Source organism: Pimephales promelas, chromosome 11 (assembly GCF_988280905.1).
Source record: "Pimephales promelas chromosome 11, fPimPro1.hap1.1, whole genome shotgun sequence".
NCBI lineage: Eukaryota > Metazoa > Chordata > Actinopteri > Cypriniformes > Leuciscidae > Pimephales > Pimephales promelas.
Genome location: NC_142779.1, coordinates 2,063,739 through 2,084,457, shown reverse-complemented (window position 1 = coordinate 2,084,457; position 20,719 = coordinate 2,063,739). Strand labels below are relative to the sequence as shown.

The following is a 20,719-nucleotide window of genomic DNA, read 5'->3' as shown; positions in this document are numbered from 1 at the left end:
GGTGGATGGGTGGATGGATGAATCGGTGGGTGGTTGGGTGGATGGATGGATGGGTGAATGGATGGGTGGATGTATGGGTATATGGGTGTATGGATGGATGGTGGGGTGGATGGATGGATTGATGGGTTGGTGGATTGATGGATATATGGATGGATGGATGGATGGATGGATGGGTGGGTGGGTGGATGGATGGATGCATGGATGGATGGATATATGGATGGATGGATGGGTGGATGGATGGGTGGATGATGCATGGAAGGACGGAAGGGTGGATGGGTGTGTGGATGGATGGATGGGTGTTTGGGTGGGTGGATGGATGGATGCATGGATGGGTGGGTGGATGGATGGATGCATGGATGGATGGATGGGTGGATGGGTGGGTGGTTGGGTGTATGGATGGATGGATGAATGAGTGGATGGGTGGATGGATATATGGGTGTATGGATGGATGGATGGGTGGATGGATGGATTGATGGGTTGGTGGATTGATGGATATATGGATGGATGGATGGATGGATGGATGGGTGGGTGGATGGATGGGTGTTTGGGTGGGTGGTTGGGTGGATGGATGAATGGGTGGGTGGATGGGTGAATGGATGGGTGAATGGATGGGTGGATGTATGGGTATATGGGTGTATGGATGGATGGAGGGGTGGATGGATGGATTGATGGGTTGGTGGGTTGGTGGATTGATGGATATATGGATGGATGGATGGATGGATGGATGGGTGGGTGGGTGGGTGGATGGGTGGTTGGGTGTATGGATGGATGGATGGATGGGTGGATGGATATATGGATGGATGGATGGATGGATGGGTGGATGGAACGACAGATGGATATATGGATGGATAGCTAGATGGATGGGTGGATGAATGGATGGATGGATGAATGGATGTATGGATGGATGGATGGATGGATGGATGGATGGGTGAGTGAGTTCAGTCAGGACAGGCCGTCGTCCCGTACGGTCTAGAGTTGTGGAGCACCGTCACAGTGACCGTGAGTTCAGTCAGGACAGAGTGAACAGAGACTCTACCTGAGATGGCGGAGAGCTTCGCCTCATGCAGGACCAGCAGCTGCGCTTCACTCTCGCTGACCTTACACCGCAGACGACCCAACAACCTCTGACCCATCACCACCTGAACCAAGAGGAACAGGAGTTTTTACACTATAAACGCAATAAATAATGCTAACACTTTACAATAAGGTTCTTCAGCTAACATTAGCTAGCATTAACTAACATTGACTGCACTTATACAGCGTTTATTAGTCTTTGTTAATGTTAATTTCAACATTTACTAATACTTTATTAAAATATAGTTAACATTAATTAATGCACTGTGAGCTAACATGAACAAACAATGAACAGATGTATTTTTATAGTAAGACGGCAGGACAATCTCTGGCTCATCACCACATGAACCAAGAGAAACACACATTACACCGCTGGAGGAAAAGAGCAGTCGCAAAAAGTTCAAAATAAACTGCTTGATTGCAATGGAAACAGAATAAACGAGTAGGAATAAGTTTGGAAGAAAAGGAGGTGAAAGGTCCACATTAATGACAGATTCAACAAAACAGAGCATATAAACAATGTATGATGACTTGCTTTTTTAGTCTGTACCTCACACAAAGTATTTATTAATCTTAATTTCAACATTTACTAATACTTTATCAAAATCTTGTTAACATTAGTTAATGCACTGTGAGCTAACATGAACAAACAATGAACAGCTGTATTTTACTAACTTACTAACTAAAAATGTATAAATACTGTAACCAATGTATTGCTCATGGTTAGTTAGTGTTAGGTAATACATTAACTAATGAACCTTATTGTAAAGTTTTACCCAAATAACGTTAAATTGTGATGAAATGTGACTTATGTATGACAGCGGTTAATATTCCGATATTTATATTTATAATATCTAAAATAAAGTTGTATAAAGGCAACAAACTTTTTCTGTTAGAAGTTTTGAAAAATTAAATTACAATCACATCTGTGTCACAAAAATTGTGTTAGGAGAACATCCTGTGAAAAATGAAATAACATAACATTTATTTGTGCGAAATGTTTAATAGAATATCTTATAAAATAAAATTAAAGCATATGCGAGACAATTGTATGTTGTATTTTATTTTCTTTAAGATATTCTCTTAAAAAGTTTGTGGCACAAATTTATGTTTTATTTAGGATTTTTATTCTTTTATTTATTTCTTCATTTATGTTTTATTTACTCTTAAAAAATATGGCACAAATGTATTTATTGTATTTAAGATTTTTATTGAATTTATTGTATTTTTTGTTTTACATAAACATTAGAGCCACATAAAATGTTTTGTTAAAAGAACATCTAATAAAATAAGATACAATAAAAAAATATGTGACAGAAATGTATATTGTATTTTATTTTATTTTATTTAAGATATTCTCTTAAAAAGTTTATGTGGCACAAATTTATGTTGTGTGTAGGGTTTTTTTATTTTATTTATTTTTTAATTCATGTTTTATTTTATTTTATTTAAAAAATGTAAAAATATGGCACAAATGTATGTGTTGTATTTAATTTGCTTTATTGTATTTTTTTTTATTTTATTTTACTTTTTGTTAAGCGACAAAAAATAAATAATAAATACATTTAAATAAAAAAAATTAAATAAAAAAACATAAAAAATAAAACAAACAAAATAATATAAAATAAAATGCCACAGAACATTCCGGAAGTCTGTAATGACGGACCAGATGCCGCAGTAGAGACACAACGGACCTCCCGATGTGAGAGTGGTTGTGAGACGCAGCCAGACGTGCCGAAGCTGAGCATCAGATAATGGCAGACCAGAGGGCAAAGTCACACGGTGCCATTTTACAGGCAGCTCAGATTCACCCGCGGTGCCAACACACACTCTCTGAGCCCGAGGCTCACACTGCAGCCACACCAATCCCAGTGACAACAGCTCTCACACACACACACACCCACACTGAGAGGTAAATGACAATTTCCCATGCTGCTCACAGGAGGAAAGCAGCTCATTTTGTCTCAGATTGTGGTGGGAGGGCTGACACAAGTTTACTAACCAAACTCTCACACACATCACAATTAATTGCAACGGGAACTGACACCAGTACCATACTTTCCAAAATATTAGTCCGTTTTCAATCACCTGAAACATGCTGCGACTTATATTCCAATGCAACTTGTATAATGCAATTAAAACTGTACACATTTGTATTAGTCCCGAATGAGAGTTTAGTTGCATGCCGTATTTCACTTTAAACAGGTTTGCCGTTCATAAAAAATGTTGTTTACAATGAATGCCTTAATAATTTGTTTGTTTTATACTTTTTCCATTCATGTTCTGCTCTAAAAGCATTACTTTTAAAGGATTAATTGTGGAATGAGGGGAACTAAATGCATGTTTCTAGAGTTTATAATGCTTGTGAACATTATGTTTTATTTACTGGTATTTTACATTACTTATGAATATGTAATAATAAAATATGACTTATTCACTAATGCAATGTAATTGGTGCATCTTATAGACCGGATAACCAAAAAAAGTAGTATAATGGAGTACAAATGATGCAATGATTAATGTTTTTACATTGTACTATGCTACTTTGTTGTCATATGATTATTGTTAAGGTATATGATGTCTTGTCCAGTTATCAGAATGGTTGCATTTTTAATCAAATTTTATGAACATAAAAATAATGGACTACTATATAATCAAATTTTGAGTGACTTAATAATGACTGAGATAATTTACTGTTGGAAATGAAAGGTGAAGTCGAGTGCATTGCATTTTGAGAAACAGTATATAATCTAAATCTAATGAGGTTTATGCATAAAAAAGTGCAAAAATCAGACATTTGTGCATTGTCGGGATCATCTCACGCAAATTTCACACAATATCTGTAATATTTCATGCAACTAACACAGGACTGTTCTTAATGACCTATAATTATGTGACACTTATTAAATATAGTGTTGACTGGTTGGATTAAGAAGTGGACTTACTTTAGCCGTTGCCTCTTTGATGGACAAACTCAGTGTTCGATCCTGCTCTTGAAGTCTGAAAGGTAAATAAACCATGTCGGTAATGCTGAAAATAATGAAATATGAACAATAAAGTCATAATAAATCATGCCAAATAGTAATAATGGTGCTTGATTTATCAACACCACTAATACAAGCAAGCCATATTGTTTAACAGGTTGTGAGGTGTTAAAATAAAGCACTATATACTGATTAAACAAATGCATAAAGTGACTCCTGCTGGTTATATACACAGATCCCTTTTTAGATTAATAAGTGGATATGATTTAAGTCACATCTCAGACTGAGAAAAGGTCTAAAATGTCAGCGTTTTCTCATCAGGAGCCTTGAGAGGATCTTCGTAAACATTACGCACAGGTTTCATACCGAAACCACACAAGGATCTATAAAACCTGAAAGCAATAAAAATTCATAACCATGCTGAAAAGTGCGTCTCATTTCCAGAAGGCACAGGTAAAAATACAATAAAAGAGAGATGTAGGGAGAGAGGATTGCACTGAAGAGTCCATGTGGACTCAGCTGCTTCTCCTCAAAACTCGCTTAAAAATCGGCTCTCGCTGCAGGAGAAAATAAATCAATCTCTCAGCAGGGTTTGTTTAGCTCAGCTCAATGTTATGACCTCAATCTGCACCCTACCTCCGATAAATCTACATATGCATCAAAATCAATCTGTGAGAGCCCAAACAGAGTCATGCAATCTAGAGTTCAATATTTCTCTGCTCAGAGGCAGACGTTTCCATGCCCTTTGTTTTTTCACCAGAAAGTCTCCCTGAAACTCCTCCTGAAACTGAACCCGCTGAAGATGAGATTCAACCGAAGCACGTCAATCTCCAAAACTGATCGTCACTTCTAATGTTGTGACAGGACTGCACAAATTAATTTGCTTTAAAATATCAGCTTTCGTTTCTGACGTGACAGGTTTGATTGTGTCAAATGTTCACCCCTTAATGACTCCAGACTCCAGTAAGTGAACGTTATGCTCAACTTCCAGAAGTGTGCGAGTAAATAAACTAATCCCTAACAGAGGGTTTCATGCACACACATTACCTGTAAATATGTGTTTCTTGTGAAAAAAGTGTATCTTTAAGATGTGTGTGACCATCATAGAACAGTAAAAGAGCACACACAACCCTTATTCTGTGGAATTGTATTGGAAAGGTAAATAGTGTTGGTACGTCTCAGGAGGGCCTCCACTCAAGGATACAATAGGATGAACAAGTCTAAAAATGTTCCACATGTGAAAATACCATCATTGGCCTTGGAAGATAACATTCTGGGAGCGAAGACTATAAAGGACGAAGGATCTCGGTCACACTCTGTGTGACTGTACGACTGCTGATCTTTTCTTGCAAGAAAATAAACCTCATCAAAGACAATTGCTATAAGCTTGTCTCTTATTCAGTGATATTATTTTGTTTGTCATCCACTATTTACACATTTGGCAGGTCCCAGGGTTCCCAAACCTTGGTTAACTTCAAATTCAAGGACCTTTCAAAGACTTTCCAGGTCCAATACTCTCAAATTCAATGACTTTCCAGGTCCAAAACCCTCAAATCCCAAATTCAAGGACTTTCCAGGTCCAATACCCCCATATTAAAGGACTTTACATGTCCAATACCCTCAAAGTCAAGGACTTTCCAGGTCCAATATCCCCAAATTCAAGGACTTTCCAGGTCCAATATCCACAAATTCAAGGACTTTCCAGGTCCAATACCCTCAAATTCAAGGACTTTCCATGTCCAATATCCCCAAATTCAAGGACTTTCCAGGTCCAATATCCACAAATTCAAGGACTTTCCATGTCCAATACCCTCAAATTCAAGGACTTTCCATGTCCAATATCCCCAAATTCAAGGACTTTCCAGGTCCAATATCCACAAATTCAAGGACTTTCCAGGTCCAATACCCTCAAATTCGAGGACTTTCCAAGTCCAATACCCTCAAATTCAATGACTTTCCAGGTCCAATACCCCCAAATTAAAGGACTTTACATGTCCAATATCCCCAAATAAGGACTTTCCAGGTCCAATATCCCCAAATTCAAGGACTTTCCAGGTCCAATATCCAGAAATTCAAGGACTTTCCAAGTCCAATACCCTCAAATTCAATGACTTTCCAGGTCCAATACCCTCAAATTCGAGGACTTTCCAAGTCCAATACCCTCAAATTCAATGACTTTCCAGGTCCAATACCCTCAAATCCCAAATTCAATGACTTTCCAGGTCCAATATCCCCAAATTAAAGGACTTTACATGTCCAATATCCCCAAATAAGGACTTTCCAGGTCCAATATCCCCAAATTCAAGGACTTTCCAGGTCCAATACCCTCAAATTAAAGGACTTTACATGTCCAATACCCTCAAATTCAAGGACTTTCCAGGTCCAATACCCTCAAATCCCAAATTCAATGACTTTCCAGGTCCAATATCCCCAAATTCAATGACTTTCCAGGTCCAATACCCCCAAATTCAAGGACTTTCCAGGTCCAATACCCTCAAATTCAAGGACTTTCCAGGTCTAATACCCTCAAATCCCAAATTCAATGACTTTCCAGGTCCAATACCTTCAAATTCAAGGACTTTCCAGATCCAATACCCTCAAATTCAAGGACTTTCCAGGTCTAATACCCTCAAATCCCAAATTCAATGACTTTCCAGGTCCAATACCCTCAAATTCAATGACTTTCCAGGTCCAATACCCCCAAATTCAAGGACTTTCCAGGTCCAATACCCTCAAATTCAAGGACTTTCCAGGTCCAATACCCTCAAATTCAAGGACTTAATGTGGGGACACATTTGCTGCGTCCAGCAACAAACGTTCAGGTACAATCGTAGTAGTTTTGTGCACACATGAACGGCAAAGCACAACACAAAGTACCTCACGTGAGAAACACTTAACATAACGCGTAAATGCACCTAACTATGGTAAATCGAGCAAGCTAGAGTGCAAAGGCCACGAAGTGTTGGCGAAATAACACATCAGCGGACCGGAGGGAATAAAATGGAATTTTGTTTCAGAAAACTTCTTGCACAAAATAAATGCATGCAATTTCAATGACCTGTAATCTATCCGTGTTTATTTTCAAAAAACTTTACAGGGCCTAGAATTTTTGAATTTTCCAAACTTTCAAGGATTTAAAGGACCCTTGTGAACCCTGAGGTCCGCTTCCCCTCACCTGATGACCGCTGCTGGTGGAGACAGGCTGATCTGTGGCCGATGTTCAGAGGCGATCACGTCCTCCAACGCTCGATCCATCAGTCGCAGCTGAGCCGGATCGCAGGCTCTCAGGACGAGCTCCTCCTCCACAGCTCTACTCTGCTCCTGCAGATCCTCCAGCCTCCGCTGAAGCTCACACATCTCCTTCTGTACATACACAACACACATATAACAGTCCCTCCAGAAAAACGCGATTATGCGATCGCCGAATTCCATGCAAAATCAGCCAAAGTCCGCATATTTATGCGGGGGCCGAATTTTTTCAAATACGCCGCACTTTCGCCGCATAAATTGCCGATTTCCGTGCAAAATATGCTGGGTTTGCATTATTTCATAATCCTCGCATTTTCGTTGCAAAAAAAGTCACATGTATCTTAGCAAAAAGTTGAAAAATGTTGCGTTTGCTTCACACAAGAGCAGCCATTTCCCCGTTTCCATGGGAACGTTATGAAGTGACGCAATTACGCGACGCCAGACAGACTCACGGAGGCGATCGACATCTCACAAATCGAACTCGTATAACTGTCTGTCACACGTTCTACCGTCACATCGTTACTTAATAAACAACATAAGATAAAAGAAGTAGCATCAAACAGAAATTACCCGCACACATGGGGTGTTCGAGGCGCACATATAACACTGCAGAGAGCTCTTAAAGGGGCCACACCTTATTTACAGTCGTTACAGTCTGAAATAAAACAAGATGAGAAATTAAATATTCCCAGCACTTTCTATGATGTAGTATGCTTGCTTATGAAAGGAAGTAATAAGAAATGACTCTTACATTAGCCTAGTGAGAACAGGATGTTGGGGGAATCACTTTTTTCATCAACCTGCAATTTCATTGCATAAATATCCCGCATATTCCATCGCATTTTTAAAGAAAACGGGCTGCGTAATCAATCAATTTTTGCCCGCAACAATCACAAAAAAACTCAGCGTTTTTTTCTGGAAGGACTGAATACTAATGGTAAATGTTATATATAAATCGCAAATTTTTTCACAAATTTTGGGAAATTACCACCACAAAATCAGTCATTTTGATCGCAAAAATCACCAAAAAAAAATCGTGAAATCCTGGAGGGACTGATATAAACTTACAACCTATCTTTGTGCTCTACTAGATTAGGTTTTCATGCTTGAATGATCATCATTTTCCCCATATTCTCCATTGTTGCAGCTTGTCTCTTCCCAGTCTGTCAGTGACGCTCTGGGGTGTGTTTCCCAAAAGCAATACGGTTTCAGGAAACAGTCGTGACTAGCTAGTTGATTTCTTCAACGATGCATCGTACTATGGTAGTGAACCAGCGAGTTACGCCATTATACAGGAAACTCACCACTGTTTAGTTCCTGTCTCTATGAAGCCCCTCCTTCTGAAAAGCACACTGTGCTCTGATTGGTCGGCTGTAGCAGTGTGTTGTGATTGGTCAAGCGCTTCGAGTGTGTTTGGGAAATGTCCCACTCTTACCATAACCGCCAGTTTCAACACAATACTAACTAATAGGCCCTGCCCCTTTATTCTGCGTATGAATTATTATAATGAGGAATATTGTGACGTGTTCATTCTCGGAAGAAACTCAAGACTACAATAGAGGCGTTTCAGGAGTTCAGAAACACTGAGAGAAGAACAAACTTTTTCAACATTACACACTAAAGAAAGATGAACATGTAAAAAAAAAACATAATAAATCCTCTTTAATAGTACGAGTCTAGATCCATAGTCCGACTAAAAACACAGTAAACATTCAAGCAACAAAAGCTTATTAGCATGTGTACTGTAGTCAGTTAGTTAAACAGCAATACAAACTTCTTATTCCAAGAAATTAGTTAATATGAATATGTTATGTTCTTAATAATCATATATCAGTGATGATTATATATTTGTGTTCACCTGAATCCTCTGTTTTTTCTCCAACAGCTTCTCCCGTGTTTGAGGTCGGATCTGAGAGCTGCCTGATCCCTGATCATCACTCGCGTCACCATTTGGCCTGTTTGAAAAAAATGCATTTATGATCACTCATGGCAAAACATGACTAGAAATGTCTTGTTATCGTTAACTAAAATGATTTAAAATAATGTAAACTAAAGTAAAGCTGAAATAAAATTAATTTGAAATATTACATGAAAAATAAACTTTTAAAAAGATTGAAATAATTAGAAATGAGAAAATGCCAACTGAAATAAAATAAATTGAAGTACTGAAAGTACTAAAACTTAATTAAAAATAAATTGAAGCTATATATAGAAATATTTTTTTAAACTAATAAAAATGACAAAACCACAACAAAATTGCTAACATGTAAACTAAAATGAAATATACTGTAAAAACTATTTTCCAAAATAATACATTTATTATAATATATTTAAATAATATATAAATATTATAATATATTTTAATTAATATATATTCAATTACGAATAATACTAATACTAAATAATTCTTTATTATAGAAGTGTATTATGAAAACTGTATAAAAATAAAGCTAATTAAAAATATAAATAATTACAATAATAGCATATAAATAATACACTGAATCTGGGTCATGTCTAGTCAGTTGTTCATTGATTATAATTCAGAGTCTCTGAGCTAAAAACGCCAAACTATACAAAAGATAAACATGGAAACAATACGTAACGGGAAGTGCTGCAGTTCAGACACTGATGCCACTCCTGTTTACTTTCCTGTTTAAAAGGCTTATTTCTGAAACTGAGATCATCTAACCAGCCTTCAAATACGTATATAGTGAAGCATACTGTAGTATTACACAACATCTAGTCAGATTAGAAATCAGTATTTAACTGTGAAGAATGGATTACATTCATATTTGAGTGTAAATATATAGAAAATATTACGGTTAGATCTTATGTAATACTTTTACTCAGCAAAGATCCATTAAATTGATCAAAAGAGACCGTAAACATTTATAATGTTACAAAATATATCTACTTCAGATAAATCAATTTATCAAAGAATCCTGAAAAATAAAACAGTTTCCACAAAAATAAGAAGCAGCACAACTGTTTTTTTTACATCAATAATAATAATCAGAAATGTTTCTTGAGCATCAAATCATCATATTAGAGTGATTTGTGAAGGACCATGTGACACTGAAGACTGGAGTAATGATGCTGAAAATACAGCTTTGATCACACGAATAAATGACACTTTAAAAATGCTTTACAATAGAAAACAAAAATTTTAATTTGAAATAATATTTCATTTTTTGATCAAGCAAATGCACCCTTGATGAGCAGAAGAGACATTGAAATACATTAATAAATCCTACCATTATTAATCATTTGAACAGTTAAAAAGCTCTCAAAACAGATAACCTCTTGATGAATGAAGGTATAATGTGTTTGATGTTTCCAAACCTGCAGTGCGTGTCTGTCCTGTGGATGGCGCTGTGCACTGCTGTCCTGAGACGCTCCAGAAACGCAGTGACCTCAGGGTGTCTGGACGGGAGACCGGGCTTCAGTGTCGCTCTCTCTCTCCGCAGGTCCTCTAGTTTCTTACCAAAACGCTCGGCTGAACACAAACAAACATGGAGTAAAGCACAAGCCAAACACACTTTTCTGGTCAATTTGGGTCAAACTCAATACAAAAACATTATAGAAATACTAAAATATCTTGCGTTAAAATACTTTATTCATAACAAACACAGAGGTATCTTAGAGTTCATATAAGTTATAAAAACGTTATTTCGGAATGTTCTCTGAACGTTTAGAATGTCCAATTTTTAGAATGTTTTTTTTTTAAAATGTTTGTTTGGATTTGTGAACATTAACGAAACATTCCGTTTTGTCATTTTCCAGACATTATTGGAATGATACTTTTGAATGTTCTCTGAAAATTTTTAAACAAATAGTAACATTTAAAAAAACTTTTTGTCTAAATACAAAACCCTCATTAAAAATGTATAAATAATGTTAAAGTGTAACATTTAAAGAGCATTATTAAAGACCAGATGACTAGTTTCCATTCTATTAACGTTACTCCTATTTCCCTGTCGTTTTAGAGTATTATTTTATGTTGCTTTATGTTATGTAATTTACTTGTAAAGCACGTTGGTCAGCTTAGGCACGTTTAAATATCCTACATAAATAAATTTGACTGACTCACTATTTAATCTCAAAAACTAGCCAAATACCATAATTAAAATCGAGCTGTCAGATTTATTCATCTATTATTGATTACAACCCAATCTTCCACAAAATAGAGCCCCATTCAAGCATGCAAACCCTAATCTACAACTGAGACTCTGCAGGAAGTGTGTGTGTCAGTAGAAGTCAGCACAAAACAAACACAACTGACCCACTTTACACCAAGTCTGGGAAAGTCAGGGTTTGTTATGCAAGTCACAAGGTTTGTCAGGCTCTGAAGATGCAGAAAAGGCTTCCAGCTGACTAATGTAGGTCAATCATCTGATCTGATCCAATAGAAGAAGTAGTTTTACAAGATCACACGCCAAAGACTAGAAGGACTCTTTTAAGTACACTAATGAAGCATAGTATACTTAGCATGGATATTAAGACTAAAAGTCATGGCACTGGTGCTATATGATGACTGTGCTGATGATGATGACCAGAAGATGGCGCGGTTTGACAATAAATCGCAGAGCTTTCTCAAAGTTATGTATACTGTACAGTGCTGTCTAATACTGTTCAAAAATAGCATGTGAAACAGCACACATGCAAAGATAAACATTTCAGATTTGATCCTACTCAGAAACAAGTAGACATCCATGCACTGCAGTTGAAAATATGCAGGAACTACAGAAAAGTTAACACACATGGGATGTAAAAACATTCATCTTAGGCCTGTTGCAATTATTGATTAATAGTCTGATCATGGTTATTTAATCTAATCGCAATTATTTAAGATAACCGCTTAAATAGATCAAATGCAGTTTATTACAAAAAATATATAGTAAAAGATCTTCATAGGAGGCTTGTGAGTTTAGCCTAATCAGACTGCAAAATATAGATAAATACCAGGACATTTCCAGGACTCCCTTGAAAAAGAGGTTTTTAACCTCAATGGGATTTTCCTGGTAAAATAAAGGTTAAATAAAAAAATACAATTAAATAGATAAATATTGATTTTTCTAGCATTAAAGTCAATCACAAGGCCCTTTTTTATTATTATTCATATATATATATATATATATATATAGAAGGCTTTCACTGTAGAATTAAGTCGTAAATCGATAATATTTGTATGACAATTAATGAATTCACGATCATGACAGGCCTAAATATTCTTGCTATCAAGTGAGCAATCACAAGTTCATGTTTTTGGTCTGGTTTGAGGTCACCATTGCTGAGTTAGGACAATCATCGGGGAGTGTTTGGGTGTGTGTGTGTGTGTGTGTGTGTGTGTGCTCACCACATTAAAGTGTTGAAATAGTTTTTGTCTTCTGTCATCAGCTGTGGACTTTTGGACATACAGTAAAACTGGGCTAAATTCACAGATATGGTATAGAGTAGGATCATCCTTTTAGAACAAGAATCAATTCTGTTTTAGTACTCATACTAAATATACACATACTATTAGCTAGAGAAACAAACTTTCATTTTAATAATAATAAATAGAAGCACTGGGCATGTAAATGTCTGACCTGTGTCATAGTCGTCGTCCAAAAGCGCTTTGTGCTGTAATCTCTGAAGCTTCATCATTATGGACTCGATCTGAAGAGGGAAAAATATATTTTTTTAAAAATTATAGATTGTAAGTGAAGACACTTACAGTAAGATAAAATGACTGTATCATATATTTTATATATACAAAAATTAAACCTCTAAATGATCAGCATGATCAGAAACTGTTGCACTACATGCCTTGCGTCGTTTGATTTATAGTTTAGACTCCTTTAAGCAAGTAAACAGCCTTTTTTGCAGTGATAGTTGATTTGGCAAACACTTAAAGGAGTAGTTCACTTTTAAAAAACTCTTGCTGATAATTTACTGACCCCCATTTCATCTAAGATGTCCATGTCTTTCTTTCTTCAGTCGAAAAGAAAATTAAGGTTTTTGATGAAAACATTCCAGGATTTTCTCTATATAATGGACTTCAATGGGGTCCAAACGGTTCAAGGTCCAAATGAGAGTTTCAGTGCAAAAATCTTTTTTCATGTCATTTGGTTGATTCAACGAACGAAATGAACGAATTGACTCGGAAAAAGAATCATTCATTTTTGATGAACGAGTTCGAACAGGAGAGGCACGAATGCGCATCACAGAACAGAGCAAGGCGAGCATTTGTGCTTATAAAACTTAAACTTTTTTGTTTATTTTTTAAATGAGGGATCGTTTCGCTTGATATTCATCGTCTGGAATCGTTTAAACCCCTTTGAACAGTTTGCGGTTTGCATTGAAACTGTCTTTTGGACCTTGAACCGTTTGGACCCCATTGAAGTTCATTATATGAAGAAAATCCTGGAATGTTTTCATCAAAAACCTTAATTTCTTTTCGACTGAAGAAAGAAAGACATGGACATCTTGGATGACATGGGGGTGAGGAAATTATCAGCAAATGTTTTTTTTAAAAGTGAACTACTCCTTTGAATATATTATATATTAATCCTCCTGTAAAATGTAGACATATAATTATGGAGATATCTTTTTTTAATAACAGTATTACTGCGACATTTTCTTTTTCTTCTGGAAACAAACTTGGTTGTATTATTTTCATGTTATCACTGTGAAGCTGCTTTGATACAATCTGTATTGTAATTACAGCTGACATAACTTGACATTTTATGTGTAACAATATTTGACTATTTATGTCCTAATTTATTACTAATTATTGCACTGTTTCTTGCATTGTCTATTCTATTTTTTACTGCTATTGTGCTATTTTTTGACGAAGCTGCTCAGACATACACTCTAGTTTTCTTGGTACTTACGCTTGTTCCTTCATGTAAATGTATGTATATGGAATGACAATAAACGACCTTTGAACTTTGATCTTATAACATAGTTGTGTCGTACTGATACCTTGGCGTTTGTGCGATTGTTCCTCAGACAGTCTTGCAGAACATCTTCGTACTTCTTTTTCACGCCGTCCCGACTCCGTTCTGAGGACGCGGTGGCGCTCTCGTATCCAGAGGTGACCGACGAGGCCGAGGTCGAGTCTGACGAGTCAATGGAGAGCGAAGACGTGACTTCAGTGTCCAGAGAGCCAGAGTCGGAGTCCTGGACGTTTTCTTTTGCATAAGACGTCATGGAAGACGAGGCCTGCATGTCCAGGTCTGCTAGCCACAGATCTCGGTCCAATAACAGCCCTTTGTGTTGAACTGACTGACCAATGGAGCCAGGCAAATGTCTTAATGCAAAAACCTCAGATCCTGATTGGCTAACTGGAACAGAGCTGATCTCTGATTGGCTGGAGTGAGCGTGAGGTTTTAAAAAACCTGAGTTTGACGTTTCAGACTTCAGTTTGTCCAGTGATGTAGTTTCAGATTGCTTGTTTGTACTTTCTAATGACTGCTGAATGAAACTGAAGCTGGAATTGAAAATGTCACATGATTGCGTTCGAGGATTTTCCTCTGCGTCACGCAAACGGTGAGTTTGGGAAGAATCCGAAGAGTTGTCTCCCTCGAAAGCATCCTTATTCTCGCTGAGGCATTTAGAAACGCTCTTTTGAGTGTTCTCATCAGTAGACGAGCTAATGGGAGATTTTGGATGTCCTTGTTCAGAGTCGCATGGCGTTCTGGCAGCTTCGAGCTGGTTAAGCGGCTCTGACCGTCTCAAACTCCACTTGTGACGGCTTCCCGATGCTGCTGTACCACCTGTTGAGAACAGATTGCTGGTTAAACCTCTAAGTCTTGATAATAAACCATGAGAGGTTCTTGGACATCTGACATGCAAACTTTCACAATGGCATTTTTGTAAACAAGTAATGAGCCATGACAGCTGCTGTCCTGTGGATCAGCTGTAAAATCTCCCTGTGATCAGTGTGTCAAATGCAATACAGCTGCTGAGAGATGACCACTAATGGGCACATCGGGAAATGAATATATATCAGGAAATATTGTACTGATATATATTCATTTGATATCACACATATACAGTATATATATATATATATATATATATATATATATATATACTGTATATATATATATATATATATATATACACACACACACACACACACACATATATATATATATATATATATATTACATTTGAAATGTCATTTTTGTGCATTTTACATTTTAATTTTACATGAAACTTTAATTAATTGTTATATTATATTATATAAAAAACAACTAAGAGTTTAATAAATTGTATATAAATATTGTACTTTTTATTATTTATTTATTTTTAAATTATGTATTTTACACTTTAATTTTACACAAAATGAGAATGTAAAATATTGTAAATACATAATTTATTTATTTATTAAAATTATAAATTTAATTTACACTTTAATTTTTACACATAACTTAAATGTTTATTTTTTTAAATAGCACATCAGGAAATGCACAATAAAAACAACTAAGAGTTTAATAAATTGCATATAAATATTGTACTTTTTATTATTATTTATTTTCAAATTTGTCAATTTTTGTACATTTTACACTTTAATTTTACACAAAACTTTTATGTTTTTTTAAATAGTTGAAATAAAAAATGATCTGAAATTAAAATAAAATTCTTTAAAAAATCAACTTTAAGAGTCTAATAAATTCCATTTCAATAAATATTGTAAATAGTTAATTTATTTATTTATTTATTAAAATTAACACTTTAATTTTTACACATAACTTAAATGTTTATGTTTTTAAATAGCACATCAGGAAATGCACAATAAAAAAATATTTAAGAGTTTAATAAATTCCATAACAGTAAATATTGCACCCTTTTTTACGTTTTACATTTAAAATGTATTTTTTTGAAAGTTTCTGTTAAAATAATGTGTGTGTGTGCGCCCGCCGTGTATAATTAATTTGTATATATAAATACACATATGCATGGATATATTTAAGAAATAGTTCCTTATACGTATATACTGTATATATTTTAATTTCTGTGGAATTTTAAAAAGAACCATCACATTAAATATTAAACCAATAATAAAAAATTAAGAAATATATAAATTAAATTAAATATGTATTATTTGCAGGAACCCTAAAGCCTCTGTCTGAGTGAAACGGACTACACGATTAGCATAAATGAGTTAATGAGTTTAAATGCATAAACAACAACCCATCAGAAAATTACAAGCCCCAAAAACACCAAAGAGATACAAGTATAAAACAAAAACCTCCACATGTCGAGTCAACGACACACACTGGCCTGCTGTGCTGAAGGGGACGGATCAGTGGAAACACTCTCAAATGAACTCTTTGTCTGCCGCTCTGATTGGCTCTTCGTTTAAACGTGTTTCCCACAAACCCTCACTGCAACGAATGCAGAATCCGTCCCGTGTCCAGACTCAGAGTGAGAACAGCTGCAGAGCCGTTAAACGAGTCTCGCTGATCTTTCAAACATAAACACACAAACTCACGAAGGAGAAATAACAGCGATTCACACGACTGAGAACCGAGACCATCACTGAGACAAAACCTGACCTCTGGAAAAGGAGGGAAATAGAAAGTCGATTTCCATCCACAATATTTTTCATGTAAGATTTTTCAGTTACACTTTATTTAAAGGGGTCATTATAACAGTGTAATCATATATTTAAGTACTGGCAAGTTCCCAGGATCAACGCACTGTGTGAAAGGGGCTGTCTGGGACCCCAACACTAAAAATGATTTCCTTGCTCACTACGACAAATACATCTTTGTAATGACTGTACAAACACGAGCATCATCATCACTGTTCACAACTGCACACCAATTACAACCACAACTGTGACTCGGCATCCACCATCTGTCATGAACACGGCCTCGTTCTGCTCGACTAGACGGCTCGTAACACCACAGAGATAGGAGAGGTCTGCTCTCCCTCAAAAGGGAAGGAAACCGTCACAAGTCTCTGTAAAGACACGTGGTACAATTCGCATGCACAGGGTAAGATTTGTGAAAGACTACACAAGATTGCAAGCGTAAAATAAAGTTGCATGCACAAGAGAAGATTTGTAAAGGTGTAAATCGCCCTTCAAGTGTAAAGGCCCTTGCAAATTTTCGCACGTTAAATATGATGTCAATCACGCTTGCACATTGCCTTTCCAAACTTTCGCCCACCATAAAAAAAAAAAACTGAATCGGGTTCGATTAGTGATGCACGATATATCGGCCAGCATATCGGTATCGGCCGATATTTGTTAATTTTTATGTTGTCGTTATCGGCCCGATAATAAAATTTGGCTGATGTATTAAAGCTGATAAATAATGAATTATTTCCTTCAACACTTGACACCTGAGACTCTTCGGAAGCGCACTGTTCAACATGATTGATCTTAATTGCTAGAAATATGACTGGAATTAAAAAGGAAAATATAGTTTGGTGCAAAATGTGCTGTCGTATCGGCTACATGAAATTATAATGAGAATGGATTTTAATTGTGAGACTTTTGTTTTTGCAATCAGGCTCTCAAAAATTTATATTTCGATTTATCGGCCGATATATCGGTTATCGGCTTTCGGATATAAAGAATTATCGGTTATCGGTATCGGCCAAAATGTTCACATCGGTGCATCCCATCGGTTTTCCGCATCCGTAGCAAGCAGTTTGAATGGAGTTTTGACAATTCAGAGCCACTGAATCATGAATACGAAAAAACACATACGAAAATTTCGAGTGTGCAATGGCCTTAATATTTGCAGTTTTTAACTGTTACTCGTAAGTGTCATTCATGTATTTCAAAGCTGCAGCTTCATGCTAATGCAAAATAAATAAGATCTGTATTCTTCAGACTTTCATTTTTTTCGTGCTTACACTTTCGGCACGATTTTTGCGCACAAATGCGGCCAAAAGCAGGCAATTTGCAAGCGAAAACAACAGAGGCAGGAACTGCAAAACAGATGAATTGCGTAAAATCAAACTTTGTGTAAAAAAAATAAACGGTTGCAAATGTCTAAATGACTTCTTGTGTGCATCTTTTGGCACAATTCTCTCACTTTGGGTAAAAGAAAGACGCAACTGTACAAATCGGGTTATTTCGGGAACTTTTTTTGCCCCATGCACACAAGAAGTCATTTAGACATTTGCAACCATTCATTTTTTTTACACAAAGTTTGATTTTACGCAATTCATCTGTTTTGCAGTTCCTGTTGTTTTCGTTTGCAAATTGCTGTTCACAGGACTGCTTTTGGCCGCATTTGTGCGCAAAAATCGTGCCAAAGCGCGAAAAAACGAAAGTCTGAAGAATGTTTTTCCCCATTTTATGGTCAATCCGGTGAAAACGGTGCATCAGCTTTAAGTTAAGTAACAGCACATCTTTTCTCAACAAGACACATGAACTGAGGAATCAAAGGTTTGATCAGTTCCTCAAAGTATGTGAAAAACACCAAGTATGTGCAACAGTGACAGATGTTCGACTTTACAAACACCATTAATTACTGATAAACAGTTTAAACGCCACACACACAGCCTTCAATCAATATTGGCATTTAAAAAAGCCAGTTTTCAAGTGGACCTGAGAGAAACTTGCGTTTACCTTTGTCGATTAGAGAGTCCCTCTCCAAACACACGTCCGCTTTACTCGGCCTCCCATTGGCCACTCACGAGCACTTCACACACACACACACACACACACACGAATGAATGCTTGAAAAAGGAATGCGTGAGGAATCCACTTCAGATTCTCCTCTGGAGACGCTTCACCACACTTACACACACATGTGTATCGTGACTCTTCCAGTGACGGAGAGCGTTTGAGGAAGTGAGCGTTCAAAGGACAAGTCTTTTCCTCTCTCCTTTTTAACACAACAGTAAAGACGAGAGTGAGAGAAAGCTCAGCTCTCTGCGTGCCCACAACAACATGATGTTCACACACCAGCGCTGTCATCAGAGAAGAGCATCAAAAAACAACACATTAAAGCTGAACAAACTTAATTCAATGCTACATTAAACACTTAGCTAAAGTCCTCCTGAAGCTTTTAATGTTGTTTATGTGTCTATGTGGTGTTTTTAAAATGCTTAAAGACAAACTATGTGTAAGTTCATAGGTCGACGGCATTGTTGAGTATTTTCTGCTTAAAATTGCAGTGAACCAAAGACAGTCGCTGGTGACGTCACAAACAACCTTGTAACCAATCAGATCAACGTGTGATCGTCAACCAGTCGATCTCTGAGTGAGTGAGTGAGTGGAGGCGGGGCTCATTTGCATATTCATATTCATGCATATACAAGTTACATTCAAGAAATTTTAAGAAATGAAAAAAAAAATCAAGAAAAAACGTTTAAATGTGTAATTTTGGTGATCAAAATTAGTTTAAGGGATAAAATGATTGACCAGGGGGACTTTAAGGTAGCCTAAATGAAAATTAGAAATATCTGCCTTGGTCACTAACACGTTACAGAAATAGTTGAAATCTGAAGTACTAAAATTACTAACCTGTAATAAAAATAAAACTAGAATGAAAACACACTGCAGAAATGTTGGCGGGTCTAATCGATGGATGGAGATATGATTGTTTTCTGGTGTAATTTGTAAAGTTAGGGACTCGTGCTCAGGGGAACTTGACAAACAAAAGAAACCCTTCGTACTGCGTTTAAATTTAGCAGCTGCAATTCTGCTGAAGTTCTGGCAAAGGTTTCGATGCACTTCCTGTTCACTCAGACAGACACAAGCCAGCTGAAAATTACTTCACACACACACACACACACTATATACTAAGGAAACTATTTGAACACAAACAGATTTGGTGATCAAGGAGCACAAGAACTACGAAAATGAAACAGAAAATAAATCAAAACAACACACTGTTATTCTGTCATCGACGTTCACCTTCATGTCGTTCATAACTCATATATTTTCATAATGAATGAAAATATTCTCTAATCTCATAACCAATTCCATTACAGCAAAAATTAAGACCTTTTCTGCTATTGTTCAATGGAAAAGAGCAGCGTGAACTTCTGCTAAATATCTTATTTTGTGTTTCACGGAAGAAGAAAAGCTTTGGAATGACATAAGGGTGTGATTTAAAGAATATTTTAATTTTTAGATGTGCTTTTCTGTTAAATTCAACCTTCCATGCACTCCGTGGCTATAAACTTAATGTTTCAATCTGATAAACGGATAAAGATCCTCAAACTGGCCTGAATCATGCATGTAATACAGAACAAATATTTTGATAACAGATGCATAAGTAGGTTCCCACTGACTCTAATAACGAAATGCTCATGCTCAGTCTCGCAAGTATTTATTACTATACAGATTATGATATTGCAAAGCTGATAGTATAAGTCTAGAATCGTGGAGACGTTTGCACTGGTTTCTCTCCCACATCTTGATCTTGTATTCTGCGGCCGTGTTTACATGA

At 36.4% G+C, this 20,719-nt stretch overlaps 1 protein-coding gene across 3 annotated transcripts in view; it reads right to left on the bottom strand.

Annotated features, from left to right (window-relative positions):
• The window catches only part of disc1 (DISC1 scaffold protein), a 50,563-nt gene that overhangs the window by 28,324 nt on the left and 1,520 nt on the right, over positions 1 to 20,719 (bottom strand). For all 3 annotated transcript variants that reach the window (XR_005618051.2, XM_089116735.1, XM_089116736.1), the window contains exons 2-8: positions 14,274 to 15,067; positions 12,896 to 12,965; positions 10,650 to 10,803; positions 9,166 to 9,262; positions 7,234 to 7,421; positions 4,020 to 4,074; positions 1,037 to 1,139 (exon numbers count right to left, since the gene is read on the bottom strand). Coding sequence is in view for 2 of the 3 variants with exons in the window: in XM_089116735.1 (XP_088972861.1) it covers positions 1,037 to 1,139; positions 4,020 to 4,074; positions 7,234 to 7,421; positions 9,166 to 9,262; positions 10,650 to 10,803; positions 12,896 to 12,965; positions 14,274 to 15,067 (1,461 nt within the window). In the remaining variant the exon portion in view is untranslated. The remainder of the gene's footprint in view (positions 1 to 1,036; positions 1,140 to 4,019; positions 4,075 to 7,233; positions 7,422 to 9,165; positions 9,263 to 10,649; positions 10,804 to 12,895; positions 12,966 to 14,273; positions 15,068 to 20,719) is intronic.